This window comes from Tiliqua scincoides, chromosome 7 (genome assembly GCF_035046505.1).
Source record: "Tiliqua scincoides isolate rTilSci1 chromosome 7, rTilSci1.hap2, whole genome shotgun sequence".
In the NCBI taxonomy this organism is placed as follows: Eukaryota; Metazoa; Chordata; class Lepidosauria; order Squamata; family Scincidae; genus Tiliqua; species Tiliqua scincoides.
Genome location: NC_089827.1, coordinates 77,810,113 through 77,823,227, shown reverse-complemented (window position 1 = coordinate 77,823,227; position 13,115 = coordinate 77,810,113). Strand labels below are relative to the sequence as shown.

At 39.6% G+C, this 13,115-nt stretch overlaps 1 protein-coding gene across 3 annotated transcripts in view; it reads right to left on the bottom strand.

Annotated features, from left to right (window-relative positions):
* Positions 1–287: 287 nt before the first annotated feature.
* Positions 288–13,115, bottom strand: part of TBK1 (TANK binding kinase 1) — a 29,295-nt gene continuing 16,467 nt past the window's right edge. For all 3 annotated transcript variants that reach the window (XM_066634538.1, XM_066634539.1, XM_066634540.1), the window contains 12 exons: positions 12,234–12,292; positions 11,219–11,310; positions 11,001–11,102; positions 9,072–9,150; positions 8,336–8,457; positions 8,158–8,234; positions 7,421–7,460; positions 6,264–6,365; positions 6,073–6,169; positions 4,584–4,690; positions 3,947–4,018; positions 288–3,255 (listed from right to left, as the gene is read on the bottom strand). In XM_066634538.1, the coding sequence (XP_066490635.1) occupies positions 3,204–3,255; positions 3,947–4,018; positions 4,584–4,690; positions 6,073–6,169; positions 6,264–6,365; positions 7,421–7,460; positions 8,158–8,234; positions 8,336–8,457; positions 9,072–9,150; positions 11,001–11,102; positions 11,219–11,310; positions 12,234–12,292 (1,001 nt within the window). In that variant the 3' untranslated portion in view covers positions 288–3,203. The remainder of the gene's footprint in view (positions 3,256–3,946; positions 4,019–4,583; positions 4,691–6,072; positions 6,170–6,263; positions 6,366–7,420; positions 7,461–8,157; positions 8,235–8,335; positions 8,458–9,071; positions 9,151–11,000; positions 11,103–11,218; positions 11,311–12,233; positions 12,293–13,115) is intronic.

Sequence of the window (13,115 nt, the reverse complement as noted above, 5' to 3'; positions counted from 1 at the left end):
TAAAATGTTACGAAACCTGCAAAAGTGTTTTTATAGGGAAAAACATCATGACAAAAATAACAGCAGACTGTATTAGTATAAAGAAATCATTCACTTGTGCTTTTCTACATCTACAGAGTTGGGCTCCTTTTAACTGTCCCTGTAGTAAGTGAATTAACACATAATGCAATGCACTGCTTTAGCAGACCAGCTAACTTTAAAGGTTCCTTATTATCTTTAAAGGTTCAGCCTATTATCTTCCAAACAGAGTATAAGTATCCAGTTTTGAAGTATAACAGTGTACAGAATAAAGAACACCTCTTTATTTTTCAATGAAAAATTAGAAATGTGAAAACGTTTTACTCCATTGCCTAAAATTAGTCATAGAAGCATTTTAACAAGCCCAGAGCCACTGCTGACGCCATTACCAGACTAAACACTGCAGGGGGTGCCTTCCAAATCAGTATGTTAAAATGCAACACAAAAATATTAAACATTGTAAAAGAAGCAAACTTATGCATTATGATATACAATGTATGTTAGTAATCATTCACACTACTTCATTTAAGATTGGTTCTGTATACAGGAAATGAAATCCATCATTCTTTTTTGTCTCCTACAAAGTCAGGTAACATTACAGCAAAAGTAACTATGCAAAGGAATGATTCCATAAAATGAGTGCATTGCAGAAATATAATCCCAACATTTCTAAGTACATATTCATATACAACAAAATTGCAAGATGTAAAGCAGATTTACTGCCTATTAATAGAGCATTAATACAATCATCTGAGTGTACTGTATTTACCAATACAGTCTAAATGACATCCACTTCCTATCTTTCAACCATTATGAAATAAATGGCCTGGGCCCAAGAAATATGTATTGCACCTGGAACTTGAATGGAACAGACACAGTAATTTTTTCCTACAAGCACATTTTCTTAAATATGTTCACTATTTAGAGGTCAGGTTTTATAAATATTCTTCCAGTTTGGCATCCATACTATACTGGCTGGCAGACAGCAGGAAGAACACATTTTCACTCTCTGCCTTAATCTACTCTGTATATTCAAGATGAAACAACTGGAACCAGAAACTTCTTCACTGCTTCCCAAAAGCCATGTTCCAACACGGGTGCCATAATACTCAAATATTCTTCCTCTGTAATTTATACAAAACTACAACTACAGGACATTTTGATGCAGACTGGAAACAGGTATGTTTTTCACATATCAAAATGCTGGGGACAATGTACACTTTGTTGGGAATGTCACCTGCATAAGCCTCATTTTAGGAATATGATATGTGTGTGAAGGCCAAGATCCTTAGCTTACTTACATTTGGAATAGTATCAGAGCCTGCTCCCAGGAAAGTGTGGATAGGATTGCAGCCTCAGTAAATCACCTGGTCTTTCCTTGAACTGAAACAGAATGAACTGACAGCTACATTATTTCCCCAGAAGAGGAAAACAGGCAGTTAGGATTTTCCCTATAAAACGAGTCTTAATGTTACTTATGATTTATTTGTTAATTGTGTGCTGCTGAGAAAAGTAAGATACAGATCTTTCAAAAAAGCATAAATAAACCATTTCACTAAGACAGTAGGACTTGATGTGTTTATTTTGAATGAGTGTAAAGCAGTGGAAATAAAGGATGAAACTGTATGTTTATAGAATTGCTAAATGCTGTTGTGCAAATATTTGTGTTTTGTTTAATTTAACATGGTCAATTTTTTTTAAAGTTGCTTTAGTAAAGCAAGAAGCATTTTTGTACCACTTCATTATAATTTATGCAGACATACAGTCTGAGCCAATCTTATTCTTTCAGATGTGTCACCAATGAAAGGTTGACAAAACAAATTTTTTTTTTAATCCAAAATTGTATTTGTAAGAACAAACAAGATTAAGGGCTCAATCCTATGCTGCTCGCCTGCCCCACAATATAGTGGCATCAAAAAGGTCGCTGTAACCTGCAGGGCAGGAGAAGCAGCTAGAGATCTCCTTGGAGTAAGGGAACATCAGCACCCCTGCAGCCCTTATGGGTCTACTAGGATCTGCCCCAGTTATTTAGCTGGGCAGAACTGAGGACACCTGCGTCAGGCTCTGAGGCTCGAGAGGGGGGACAGAATTTGGCAGCAGCTTCTGTCACCTCCTCATCCCACGCCCAGCCCTGAGCCACCCTTGGGCCCACTCTCTTCCCGGACAGTTTTGCACCTTTCCTCCACCCTCCCACTACTTGGCACTTGCACTGCTCCTGGCACCAGCACAGAGGTCCAGCGCCAAGTGACACGAGTTTCCCTGCCTATGACTCTCCCTCCTGGCTGCCGCAACATGCCTTACCGCACTTTTGCAACAGCCGCTGCCCAGGCAGCGCAGGAGTGTGTGGCAGTACCTGGGCAGAGGATTGGGCTGTAACTGAACTTAACATGATCCAAGGAAACTGGTTAGAAACTTTGTTGTGAACTTTACCTGTGATTAACAAACTGAAGAATGAAGTCATAGTACTAAACAGGCGAATTATTCTTTCAGTAAAGTACAGCTACATCAAAAAAGGACGTGATTAAAAATCAGACATGTTTTATTTCACATTCAAAGTGAAGAGACCCTTAAGGGTTAGAGAATCATGAAAGATTGTCTCTTTTTAGCCATTGGTGAGACATCTGTTCACAGTGAATGAAAGCAGGGACAATTCCAGATTAGCAGAACTAGGGCCCAATCCAATTTCCCAGAGCTGAGGCGGCCCCAAGGAACAAACAGACTCTTACCTTGAGGAGTCCTCTGTGACTGTCCCCTACCACCACTGTGAGATGGCTCAATGGCATGGCTGCATCAGCACTGGAAAGCTGGATAGGATTGGGTCCTTAGGAGGAAAATAAGCCTCCGTTGGCTTAAGAGGAAGTCCAGACAGCATGCTAGTGTAAGATCACACTTTTCCAAGCAGTATTCACAGAAAAATAAAGGACAGCATTTGAAGAAAAATGCATTGTATCAGTGTGCTCTCCACAATTTGCAGCCATAATTGTTTTATAGAGAAAATCTGACATTACTTAAAATGTTAAGACCATTTTTAACATTACCAAAACTGATATACGCTTTTGTATTTACATATATACATGCTTTCATTCATTAAATACTGGGGGAAACCCATCAAGTGCAGAAATTTTCTGTATATAAATGCGTTGTTTCTGTGCAAATCAACAAACTGTATCCGGGTAAAAATACAGCTAGATACAATCCACGTTCCGTGGGCCACCATCCATAGTCAAAGCACCGAACCTAAATGAAAAACACAGTTCAATTAGGTATATGTATCTCACCCTTTTGGTATGTAATTAGTGCTACTACTACAGAGCCATTATATTTTTGGGGAGCAATTCACACAGTACTTTTCTTCTGCAGCTGAATAGTTCCAGCACACACCCATGCAAATAAACATAGCCTTTTACTTAAGGAAGCTGAGTATACAACCATTTCAAGCACTAGGGAGATTTCTGCTGATCCCCCACTCCCCTGGCCACAAGTATATGATAGAGAAGATTCCCTAACTCTAGGAATGGTTTTTGGCAGGTGCAACAGTGAGCGATTATGTGAATTTTACACCTACTTTGGAGACGCCTATTTCCTAGATCTTTACACTGCTTGACTGGGTGCTAATTATAAGGCCACCACATGGTTGAATGACTTGCATCCCAGCAGCATGGGACTTCGCTATGGAGAAATGGTTGGCTATGCATATGAAGGAAGTCTTAGTATATTCTTTCATGCACAAGGTATACTCAGCACTTCACCTGTGCAAGGAAGTCTTAGAAAATGTACACAGCACAGTCCCATGCGAGTTTAGTTGGAAGCAAGCATTCCACTGCATTCAGTGAGGTTTTGCTCTGGAGAGTGTGCACTGGGTTGCAGTCTTATTCACAGAATCCATTAAATATGCCAGATTCCAAATAAAGTTCATTAAAACACCTACCTTTCTAAAAGGTGATTATTCTCAGCCAATTCTTTAACAACCCCCTCCATTTCTTCTTTCAGTTTCTTCATGCTACAATGGAAAAAAAGTATTGCTTCATACTACTTTTTCAGTTAAAGTTTATGAGTTGTATCTCTGGTGCTTCTTCCTTTAGTGGAAAACGCTTTGCTTGCTCAAGGGGAGTGGGCAATTTTCACTTATGTCTCCTTTGCAGCCCCATCCACCTCCACAACTCTCTGGAACAGAAGCACTTTGGGATACAGCCCTTCTCTCCTACCAATAGGAAAGAAAATCATTTAAACAATAAGAGTTGGACCAATAAATGTTTCTCCTTATCAGGCTGTTGTACAATAAAACCTAACAATAACTTGCAAATTAAATTGGTGGAGTGTTTTCTAATGCACTCCCTCCAACTTTGTGGTTAATAGACAAAAGCTCCCATTTCTGCCCAGCTCACAGGTGTACACATTGGATCTCTGCTGCATACATGCAACTTTGGGCAGTAAATGGCTTAACAAGAGAGGTATCTGTTGATTTAATCTAACCTTTAACTGTTAACCTCAACGCTTTAACCTAACTACAAGTCCACAGAAGTGCAGAAACAAGTATCGCATCCATCCTGGGGAGAAACTCTTACCCAAGAGTCATTTCCACCAAAGTGTTTGAACTTGGATAAACAGGATTAATGACATGTTTGATCCCAGTAGAGGCTGCAAACATCTTATGTGGTAACGTTTCTTGTAACTGCAATACATACAAGAAAAAGCCATATCAATTACAAAATGAGAGATAATATCGCATCACTTTTTCTAAAGCAGTTACAGCCCTGTGGGCTTCTAGTGCCTTAAGGAACGTTGAGGGCAAAGAGAAAAGAAATTAGTTTCATTGTCTGGAGAGGGAGAATTCCTTAACAGGCAGCTTCCTTTTGATGGGATGGGGAACAACAACAATACCATGGCACTACACATCAGTCACAGAAATGCTAAAATCTTGAACTTCTTAATGGGCAGTTCTCAGTTCCATGAATGGGGAGTGTCATGGAAGGGAGGCAACAGGGTTTAAAGGAACCAGAAGGCAGGTTGACTGTATGAGACTCAATTCTAAAATCAGTTGAGATGAAAAGCTGAAAAACAGGTCCTCTACTGTTCATTAGTTTTGCTGTGTGTGCAAGCAGCATTAACTTGGCAACAGAGGTCATTTTTATAAGAAACCAAAATAAACTGTGAAGTTAAGTTGTGGTTCTAAGCATCTGACAGTCTGTTGAAGAAAAACCACAACTATGATTCAAGAAGCAATCTATTCTTGAAAAAAGATGAATGTGTCTCATCCAATACGCACACGAGCCTGCTGTACAGTGGAGAAGAGAACCCAGCAGCCAGGACAAGGCTCCACCTGCATCACCTGCCGGTCAGTGCTGGCAGCACCAGTGACCTTGATCCTGCAGCTCATGATTCCAAATACGCTTTTCATAAATGCTCAAAGCCGATAGCAGCAAATATTTGGTAGTGCTCAATCAGGGCCCATCTTTTCTTAATTAAATGTTTGCACGAACTGTTTCCTCGCTTAAATATTTCTTGCAACAATATGCAGAGTTCAGTTGTTCAAGGATTTTAGTGGAGCAGTGCTAGAGCCTCCTATACTTACAGCAAACCTCAAGATGCGCTGGACATGCGCATAGCACAAAAGTAAGGAAGACTACCTGCCCAAGTGAATGGCTTGACAGTTGGGAACTGCCTTCTTCCAAATGCTGCCCTAACCTGGTAAGACACCACTACAAGGGCCTAGTTCAGACACAAGACTGAAGTCATGCCTGAACCAGTGACATAGCTGGATGGGGGTGAAGCACCCAGTCTGGTGGGGGACAAGCGGCCCCTTCCCTCAGAGCCATTCCCGGAGGGGGAGCAAAACAGAGCTGTATGGCTCCGTTTTGCTCACCCTGTAGGGAATGGCTCTGAAGGGAGGGGCCGCTTGTCCCCCACCAGACTAGATGCTCTGCCCCCCCCAGCTACGCCACCGGCCTGAACTGAGCCAGGAACACAACTTCAATAAATTACTTGCTTGCAACTAAGAATCTTTCAGTTGTTACCTCTCAACCGTGATATGGTATTATCACAGAAAGCTCTTACATCATTTACATAGTCCTGGTATTGAGTGATCTCTTCCTCAATATCAAAGCACCGCTTTCTGAGAGTCAGTAACTGTTTCTGTAAGGGGAGCATCTTCCTGAAAGAGAAAACCCATTTTTAAAAAACGCCCTATGTCAATGCATTCTGCTCTTGATAAAGTGTGAAATGCCAAGTAAGATGGAGAATCTTGCCTAATCCAGTCCTCTGCCTTTTCCAAGAAAACAGCATACTTGCTGACACATTCTTCTTTGAACAGAGTCATGGCTTTTGTGGCGTGTATAAAAAGTTTCTGCCTGCAGCACAAAAATAAAAAAATCAGTACTGTGCTCTATTCTTCTAGATTTTCCATTCCTCCTTCTAATACCTGTAATATTGGAACACTGCTACAGGACAGGAAAAGGCTAACTCTTCAGCACTGAGAGCCACATAAATACATGCAGGGGACCAAAGCAGTACAGCCAAATGAGATATTTTCATAATCTGAGTGCCACTTTTGTAATACATTCGCAAGAATGCAAATGTCAGTGCACCTGTAGCTACACTGGCTCCCCACACAATGGCATATAAAGCTCTCAGTGGCTTGTCTCCTCCTTTTTATCCTATTCTGAGCTTTTAGATCAACCAACAGCATCATCATGACTCTATACCTGCGGTGCTCGAAGTAGTGACCACTGTGTAATGGAAAAGTGGTCCCTGTTTGAACCACTTCTTTCCGTTCTGCTCCAGCACTGCATGACGTCCCCCTCATTTAGGGAACAGGGAAGCTCTGGGCAGTTGCACTGTCTGCCCGGTGTCCCAGAATGCCACACAACAGGACATCAGGACAGACGCAACTGCCCAGAGAGTCCCTGTGCCCCAAATGAGGGGGATGTTGTGCAGCACTCAAGAGGAGGACATTACACAGCTGCTCACAGCACGGACAGATTCTGCCAGACCACGGATCCAGCAATTTTCTCTCATTTTACCAGAGCTTTTCCTGCAGCCATACATGCTTCAATATACATGGACAAAACCCATTCTATGTCCTGTGAACATACCTATACAACACTTACACAGCAGAGTTCTCTGAACAACAGAGGGAAGGAAGGCTCAGCAGTACAGAAATCCTACACCCGGAGCAGTGCACTTGGGAGGAATGGGGTGTGTGTGGTGAGGGGAGCAGTATATTTGATTTGTTTTAATTAAAAGCTGTGATTCTCAGGTTTTTAAGAAGCACAAGCAGGCTACAGAAAATGTTTCCAGGGATGCTTGCACTGTATGTTCCTCACCTGCATGCAAAAGATTTGAAACTGAAACACAGATAAGGACTTACAAAAAGAAAATATTTCTAATATAAAGACTTACTCACTTGTCAAATTTGTGTATTTGTTCTTCATTATAAGGTAGTCCTACAATTAAAAAAAGTAATTAAATAGTGAAGAACGGCTTAGGGCACAATCCTAACCCCTTAGGTAAGTGCTTTCCAGCACTGACATAAGGATAGTGCAGCACCAAGGTAAGGGAACAAACATTCCCTTACTTTGGGGAGGCCTCTGTGAGCGACACCCAACTGCAGGATGCAGCACATGTCCCACTGGCAACGCTATGCCAGTGCTGGACAGTACGGACATAAGGGGTTAGGATTGCACCCTTAGTAATTTTTCATACAATAAAGATTTCTTTTCCTTACTAATAATTTTAGAACGATACTCTCTTGACTTCTTGATTTTATAACTATGTTCTATCAATATAATGTTCTATCAATACAACACATACAAGACTGTACTCTAAGGAGAGCATGTGGAAATAAGGTGGCATTTTATGGCTGCATAAGTGAATGTGGAAGAAACTGTCCAACTACTGCCAATTTTGTGTGCCATATTACGCAAGGTGTTACGTCAGGCACAGTCAAGTAGGGTACCATTTAGATTTGTGTGGATGAGAACTTCCTCACACAATGTGTGAGAAGCACATCCTTCTGCTGCTACCACTTCCACATGTGCAAGTACTCCTATACAAGCAGCAGGATGTATAATACAACCCACAGATTTCAACAATGCATCTTTCATCTGAAAGTAGACCAAATAGATAAAAACAATTACTTACTTCGTTCTGCTTTGTCTTTTTTGAATTGATAGTAAATTTCAGTTATAGAACTCAGTAAAACTTGTAACCTTTCTGGGCTAGATGAGAATGGGGAAAAATAAAAAGGTAGTATTAGGTGCCAGGACATAGGAGGCTTTAAAAACAAGCAAAGTAAATACTCAACATAGTTGTCACTTACTTTTTGTCTTTTGGATGTGTGCCCTCCTGGTTAGTCCAACCATCAACTAGCAGACCATTAGGAGTGAGTTTGCTTTTGATGTCCTGAAGATTATTCTCTATTGTGTCCCATGAATCAGAAAGCTGCATGAATGCAACACATTCAGTATTACACAGCAAAAATGACAATGGATTTCACTCTGAACAAAATTGTCTTCTGTGTTTCATGCAGACAAATAAGCTTAGTGCTTCTATCCCTCTTCCTTGGTTTGGAACACTGTAGGTGAGCATATCCCAGCCTAGGACTCTCTAGCACATTTTTGTACCAGTAAGGGCAGAGACTTGGAGTTGAGCCCGAAGCCTTCTAAATGCACATTTTCCCTTAACTGATTCAGCAAGGAACAAGGAGAATCACTTCTCCCACTTGATTCCTAGAAGCTTAAGCTTATGCAACCAGAAGCTTACTGGTTAACAGTAATCATTTGTTGGGAGAGATCTTGGTGCAAATGAGTGCAGTGCCGTATGGCCCATCAAGGGGTTCACTCCTTGCCTCTGGTTCCTGTTCTAGACTACAGTGAACTCCATGCATCCATGTAGGAAAATACCAAGTATGCAGGAGCCCTTGGAGTATGTAGAGAGTATGCAAGCTCTCTACAACCCTGTGAAATGGATTTTCCTGCACAAAAGACACTGAGAACACTTCACACATGGAAGGCCTTTATTTGGAGTACTACACTGTTGTAATAGAAGGTACTTACCCGTAATAGCTTTGAATGAGTGTCTGAAATTTTTTCTACTTCTGATGGTGCCAGACTGATTTGCAGTAAATTTTGGTATCTGTTCAAAGATGAAGACAGACACAGAGTTAACAAACAGTGCTCTTCAGTTCTGTTAATGGAAGTGACACTAAACTAATTCTGTCTAATTATGGCAGATTTAGAAACAAGAAGGGGTGGCTTTATGGCAACTACAGCAGTGAAAACACTTCTCTCTTGCCACAATAGGCTGTATCCAAAGGAAGCCATGACTATTTTGACTTTCGATGGGACTTAGTCATGACTAACTTTCTTTGGATATAATACAACATATTAAAAAGCCCCACAGCAAGCTGCTTCAGGCTACCTGGATGACAACACACAGCCAGATATATTGACCAAGCACAGGATACTGCTCCAGCTATGCAGAAGTACCACAAGTCATGTGGAGTACAGGCTTTTATTAGGTTTTAGCACAATGCCAAACACTACTATTTCTGCATATGAAGAAAACATGGTTTTCACTATAACAAAAAATGTCTGATTCAACTGTGACTTTTAAATTCAATTCCCACCCCTCTTGGCTTTGATTCACCATTTTATCTTAAAGGTCTTTCCCTGCTGGAGCAAAATAAGCCCTAAGTTCACTTGCTAGAAAAGCAGGCCTACTTGTTCCTTTATTGGGTACAATGATTTAACCATTACCCCCAAGTTATATAAACTAAACTTCTAAACTAAGGTCCTTGAAATTATACATGTATGTTATGATTCTTGCTCCTACACAACATGTATGCTCTTTTAGATATTAAAAAAAATAGCAAATTAGGTATTTATTTATTAAAACAGTGGTCTTCAATTCTTAATACCCTCTATGGACAATACCCCCAAGGGCTCCTTAATACCCCATAAAAACCCCTTTACCCCTTGTTACTACCTAAAGACTTTTAAAAAACCCCTTAATACTACCTTATAATTCCCTACAGACCCCTTAATACCCCCTTTATACTCCAAAGTACCCCTTAATACTCCCTAAGGACCCCTTTATACCCTATAAGGACCCCTTAATATGCCCTTTGGACCTTAATACCCCCAAGGACCTATAAATAATACTCCCTAAGGATCCCTCAATATCATCTCAGGACCTGGTAATACTCCCTAAATACCACTTTAATACTCCTTACTATCCCTCAGGACCCCTTAATACTACCTAAAGACCCCTTAATACCTCTAAGGCATTCTTAATTCTCCCTAAGGACCTCTTAATACCCCTTATTACTCCCAAGTGAAAGCTATTTGAGCACAACTGCTAAGAACCTGAGCAAGACTGGGACACAATCTCCAGGTACCTCAAGGGATACATCAGATACCTCCCCCTTTACCTGGTGGTGCTCTAGTTCAGTGGTCTTCAACCCATAACTTGCCGTGACCCCACAACCAAGGCTTCGCAAACCCCACTGAGGTCCCAATCCCAAGGTTGAAGAACACTATACTAAAGAGAGAGAACTTTCGTCTCTCAAGTTCTTGGTATAAATTCAGTCATGCTATACCTAGAACCTGAACCCACTGGAGGAGAGTTGTGAAGTTTAATATGATGGACATGCATATCTTTTGGTTCCCTGAGTGGTTTACAGTTAACCTAAATACAGGAGATATAAAAATCCTACTTACAGAGAGCACAGACTGTGAAACTCTGACATTATGGCTAATCATATTACAATAGTAATATTCATTCAATTAATTGAACAGCAAAAATACACAGATGAAATTTCCTGATTTTCTGTAGAAATAAGCTGCTGTTTAAAATTTCCATTAAAATGATCACTTGAATAATTTCAACTGATTACATTTAATTTTGAAATACATCTATCATGTGCATGGAAAAAAATGCAGATCTTTTCAAGGTATTCAATTAAAAAGAGCACATCTACTCACATTTTTCCAGCTCTCTCTATACTTCTGCTGCAAAATTCCAATTTGATTACCACTTCTGTCTTTTTGTGCACTGTTTCACAGTAATCTTCCTTGATTATTTCACTAGAAAAGTACACTAACATGATTAATATTAAAAAGACTTCCTTATAGTATATTACATGCATACCTCAGTTAAAAACCTTTCCAATAGCCAGGTCAAGAACAACACCTCTACTCACGTCAACCACCGAATTCCCTTTCGCATCAGTTCTTGGTAAAGCAGCAAAGCACGGGAAACTCTACAGGCGTAACACACAACACCTGTCACTGCCTGAATAACAAATAAAAGACATCAGATAGATATACTACACTTTGCTGCAAGCTATCATATTGTAAAAAGGTTTTTACTGATAAATATTTTAGCTGAACAAACAATTATTTCTCAAGCCAGGTGAAAATACTAGACAACATGTTTGTCACCAAGTCAAAAATTAAAGAGTTATGGTTTCTAAATTTTAGATCAGTGTTTTACAGTGTGGGCCACTGACCAGCTGCAAGACAAAAAAAAGTGAAGAGACACCTAGTAGACCTTATATACCAGAGCTGGGAAAAGAGTGACAACATACAATGGAATAACTCAGTTAGAGCCAGCTAGTTGCTAGAATACACTGAAGTTGGGATCCATGTGCAAAACATGGGATTCTAAAGAGCACCTTCAGGGTGTCTTTTGAAAGAACCCACGAAGCTCTCTTATGTTTTAGGAAAGTTCTGCTTGAATTTAACAAATTAAAATGCAAACAGACTCAAATTTTGAAAAGTTCAAGGATTAAAGAATAATTAAGTCTACAACCAATATTGGTTTATTACATAAGTAGATGAAGTACTCATTTATATCTTCAATCACACTTTGTGTGAGATTTCTTTTATTCAGAATACTTATATACCACTTTTCAACAAGAGTAGTTCACAAAGTGGTTATATAGTAAAATAAATCAATGGTTCCCTGTTTCCAAAGGGCTCACATTCTAAAAAGAATACAGAAGAGGCGTCAGCAACAAACAGTGGAACCATGCTGGGGTGAAAAGGGACAGTTGCTCTCCCCTTGCTAAACAGAGGAGGGCACCACGTTAAAAGGTGCCTCTTTGGCCAGTTAGCGGGGGTGGGTATTACATATACATTCCTGTAAGATCAATACCATGTATATATTTTAATGACAGACAATAGATCCATTATATAGTTACGTTTAATACTCACTTTAGCCATACTTGCATCACTATCCAAGTCATAACGTTGATGGACCTTAGGAAGTAAAACTGGAACATAATTTTAAAAAAATTAACACACTTTCCATAAATGTTCAAACATTTATACAATAAAACATAATAATGCTTGTCCGTTGATAATAAAAGCTCAGACGAGATACACAGGAAAATCTATTACAATTATACCAATTTTAAGACCCTTCAATATAATAAATGTTTTATATTTTACAGGTTGACAAACAGATTTTTCCATTAATTGTATAAAGGGGGTTCAGTAAGCACAAATTGATTTAGAAATATATTTTCTAGTAAATATTTGAGGTTGATATGTAATTTTCACAGCTGTTATGATACAGGAAAGCCTAAGATTTCCTAACATTGAAGTTCTCTTATTCTGAACTTTCTTCTCTAGGACAGATTTAGCAGTTGCTAGAGGAAAAAGTTGGTCTTGAAGATTCCTTGGAAGAAACTCCTAGAATATTTGCATTTTATTTTCAGAATACAGTAAAATTTATTAGTTTGCATTCTGTAAATCCAATGCACCTCAAAGAAGCCCAAAGTATAATTTTGACCCAATTTATAAAACTCTATGCATAAAACTAGCACTGGGAACACTACGCACATTTATTCAGAAATAAAACAAATTGTGCTCAATGGGTCGACACCTAGGCAAGCATGCACAACATTGCAACCAAAATCGCAATCCAACACCTGCCATACTTGATTAATGTGTTCACATGTGTTCTATTGTGTACTACTTCTGAAATGAAGTTTGAACCAAAGTGGCAAATTACACTGCAACACCCCCAGACTTAAAGTGGAAGGATAAACGTCAAATACTTTAATATATTAATTTTCTGTTTTCTAAGTCAGC